This window comes from Lipotes vexillifer, unplaced genomic scaffold (genome assembly GCF_000442215.2).
Source record: "Lipotes vexillifer unplaced genomic scaffold, Lipotes_vexillifer_v1.1 scaffold1010, whole genome shotgun sequence".
NCBI lineage: Eukaryota > Metazoa > Chordata > Mammalia > Artiodactyla > Lipotidae > Lipotes > Lipotes vexillifer.
The window spans coordinates 12,003-16,072 of record NW_006794157.1 but is presented as its reverse complement, the minus strand read 5'-3'; the positions used below and the strand labels follow the sequence as shown (position 1 = coordinate 16,072).

General features: G+C 43.8%; 1 protein-coding gene across 1 annotated transcript in view; it reads left to right on the top strand.

Annotated features, from left to right (window-relative positions):
* The window catches only part of PATL2 (PAT1 homolog 2), an 8,532-nt gene extending 7,227 nt beyond the window's left edge, over positions 1-1,305 (top strand). The window contains exons 14-15 of the mRNA XM_007467030.1: positions 495-592; positions 1,152-1,305. Of these exons, the coding sequence (XP_007467092.1) occupies positions 495-592; positions 1,152-1,305 (252 nt within the window). The remainder of the gene's footprint in view (positions 1-494; positions 593-1,151) is intronic.
* The last annotated feature ends 2,765 nt before the right edge of the window (positions 1,306-4,070 follow it).

Genomic DNA, 4,070 nt, shown 5'->3' with positions numbered 1-4,070 from the left:
AAAAAAAAAAAAAAAAAAAAAAAAAAAAAAATCATGTACGTGGAACACTATACTTACCTTAGGTACATAATAAATACAAGATGAGACTCTAGATGTTAAAGATCTCATATCTTCTAATAACCTAGTGGATTATCTTGTGAACCCCTCTGAAGATCTTTGCCTAAAGGAATGCCTCTTAAAATGGGCTCCACAGCCTACCCACGTCAGATTCCTGGGTCTGTTCCTGATCTGTGGTCTCTGATTCTGGGGGTGGAGCCCACAAGTGTGCATTTAATCAACTCCCCAGAGGAATCTTTTGGAATATTCAGAGCAGTGGTTTCCTTGGAAAGGGCTCAGAGTTCTTGGCCAGCCAGTATAAAACTTGATGGGTTTATGGGTGTTGGACTCCATTTTTACCTGTGAACTTGCCCTTGTAGTTGGGAAATAGCAGAGCCAGGGAAGCACTGAATGCCTAGGGTAAACTAATTTTCCTCTGGATACTTTATCACTTGCAGTTTGGAATATCTTTGCTCTATGCCCTGCTAAGTCATGGGGAACAGCTGATATCCCTGGATTCTTCCCTAGAGGAACCCAGCAGTGACCACACAGCTTGGTAAGATCATAAAAGTCTTCTAAATACTATTTCAGTACCCTTGGGATGTATAGGCTGAGCCAGATGAGATGTTTCCTGAGTGGTTTATTCAAGCACCAGGGAGGAGGTTGGACAGAGAAACAGAGTTGTAGCTGTTCTGCCCTTTTTTTTTCCTATAGTGCCCTAGAGCATTGTCCCCCATGGAAGGCAGTGTAAGGTAGACTCTAAAGCTTGTCCCTTTAATTAGTCACAGACCTAGGTGTGAATTCTGCTTCTGTCACTTATCAGGAACATAGCATTGGGGCACATTATTTTACTTAGCCTGTTTCCTCATCTATAAACTAGGGATCTAAGGATAAGGGTACTAACCAGTTAGAGATCTAAAGATTAAATGAGATGGAAGATGTGTGTAAAGCACTAAACATTGCCTGGCACATACCAAATGTGCAAATGTTCTCTCTTAGTTGCTGGAGGTACAGAGGGTGATAGTGGTGGTAGAAAGACAATAAGAAACCTGGGCCCTGAGCCTATTTCCTGCATGCATACAAAGATGCTGATGTATTACTTCTCTGCCCTCCAGGACAGACATGGTAGTTCTCACTGCCTGGGAGATAGCTCAAATGCCCACAGCCTCTCTGGCAGAACCCCTGGCCTTCCCCAGCAACCTTCTTCCTCTGTTCTGTCACCATGTGGACAAACAATTGGTACAGCAGCTGGAGGCTAGGATGGAGTAAGTGACTGTGGAAACAAGGTCATAGCCCCCTGTTCAAGCCCAGACTAGGTTCTGTCACTTCTCTACTACTCTTTTTTTAAAAATTATTTATTTTTGGCTGTGTTAGGTCTTTGTTTCTGTGCGAGGGCTTTCTCTAGTTGTGGTGAGCGGGGGCCACTCTTCATCGCGGTGCACGGGCCTCTCACTGTCGCGGCCTCTCTTGTTGCGGAGCACAGGCTCCAGACGCACAGGCTCAGCAGCCATGGCTCACAGGCCCAGTTGCTCCGCGGCATGTGGGATCTTCCCAGACCAGGGCTCAAACCCGTGTCCCCTGCACTGGCAGGCAGATTCTCAACCACTGCACCACCAGGGAAGCCCTCTACTACTTTTAAACCAAGAATATGGAGGATAACTTGCTTTTAGAAGTATTTCTAAACATTGGTACTTACTGAGTAACTAGTCTGCTCCAAGTTAGGGTCGTGGGGCCTGTTTCTTCAGCCAAACCTTTCCATTTATTCCCAGGAACTTTGATCATTTATCATGCTAAGCTATCTGAGGGTAAGAACTAGTTTGAGAAGATGAACTTTTCATTAAAGAAGTATTTGAGGGACAACTCAAATGTAAATAAGATGTAAACACACAAACATGTAGGTCATCTCTCAGAACTTACCATCTGCTGGAAAGAGACGTATTAATCATATCACACAATATTTTAAAGGGAATGCACCTCTTCTCTTTGTAGGTTTGCCTTGATCTACTGATCAGGTTGTTCCGGAATACATATGTGGGAAGAGTTTAATGATCAGACATTAGTTGTGTATGGGTTTTGCCTAAAGTGATCCAGAGAGTCTGAAGACAGTTGTATGCCTTGATATATTGGTGAACCCTGCCCAAAACCTTTTCTTATGCTTCAGAAACTATGAACTATGTGCCTAAAAAGGCATGGCAAAATGAGGTATAATTAAAAAGATAATAGAATGAAGTGTGGCAGTTTGTTTGTAAGTTAAGAAAACGGCTTTCATTATATCTCCTATGTGTGAAGCTTCAAGTGTCCTTAATGTAAGGGACAAGTCCTTGTTATGTCTAACAACAGACCTTGGAAACTGTTCCACTGTTGCCATTTTTTATAAGTAGCCCTAGCTGAGCTAAGAGTGTTTTATATAAATCTCTCTTGAGATATGGGATGTTTGGTTTACTTTGACAAACAAGGTCATGCACTCATCAAAAAACACAAGAGTCCCTTTTATGAACCAGGTACCATTTTAGGTGGTTGAGAAACAGTGGTGACCAAGGAAAAGCCCCTGCTCTTCTGAAGCTTACATTCTGATTGGACAGGGACTGACAGAAGACATCAAATACTGATAAATACCACGGTGAAAACAAAATTGGGGGATGAGTGACTGGAGTGGAGTGGAAGGCCTGTCAGTAGAGGTTACAATTAAGCTGGAATCAATGACAAGTATTCCAGGCAGGGGCACTAGTGAGCACAAAGCCCCCAGAGTGAGAATGAACTTGGTGTGTTTTAGGAAAAGAAAGGAGGACAGTGTGGCTGAAGTATACAGGTAAGGGGGAGAGGGTGATAAGGTAGGAGAGAGGTAAGCAGAGTACACATCTGTAAGCCATGGTTATTTTTTAAAGTCTGGATTTTTAACTGCTGGGAAGTCAGAATTTTAAACAGGGAAGTGACATGATGTGATTTTGTTTTGAGATCACTCTGACTGCTGATTGTTAGGGGAACAGGATAGAAAGCAGAGAAAAAAATGTTCAGAAGTTCTTTTGCCAAAGCTGGGGAAAGAATTGAAGAGCTTTAGGGACAGAAAGGGAAGAAGTTTGGAAAAGGTTTTGGAAGTAAGAGTTGACAGACATTGCTGATGGGCTGGATAAGGGTGGTGGTGAAGAATCCAGGATGACTCCCAGGCAGAGTGAATGGTGGGTGCCCTAGACTAACATGGGGAACACATGAGGAAAAATGCATTGCGAAGGGTTATAATAAACATTTTAGACACTTTAATATGTCCTGTTAGAAATCCAAGTAGATATATCAAGTAGGTGAAGAGCAGTCTGGAGGTGCAGGAAAAGGTCAGGGATAAAGACACAAAAGTGGGAGTATCAGCACACAGATATATTACAAGTTAGGAGTGAGGAAGAGATGATGTAGGAAGAAAAGCCAACCTAGGAGACTGAGGAGGAGTTATCTGAAAAAAATAGGTTGAAAATTACGGAAGTGGTGCTACCAAAGTTGGAAAGAAAGTACTTTAAGAAAGGAGTGTGTGGGCTTCCCTGGTGGCGCAGTGGTTAAGTAATCCACCTGCCAAGGCAGGGGACATGGGTTCGAGTTCTGGTCCAGGAAGACCCCACACGCAGCAGGGCAGCTAAGCCCATGGGCCACAACTACTGAGCCTGTGCTCTAGAGCCTGCAAGCCACAGCTACTGAGCCCGCATGCCACAACTACTGAAGCCTGCATGCCTAGAGCCGGTGCTCCGCAGCAAGAGAAGCCACTGCGGTGAGACCCGGCTCACGGCAACTAAAGAAAGCCCACGCGCAGCAACGACGACCCATGCAGCCAAAAGTTAAATTTGTTTTTTAAAAAAGAGTGTGGAATGAGGAGACGTGACAGAGGAGGGAGGCACTGACTACAGAAAGAGTCAATTTGGAATCTTCTGAAAGGGTAGCGGAGCAATTGGACAGTAGGTAGTAGTCTATGTAGGTTAAGGAACGATTTTCTTTTAAAGATTGATATTACAGCATGCCTGCATGATAATGAAAGCACTGCCATAAAGTGGCTG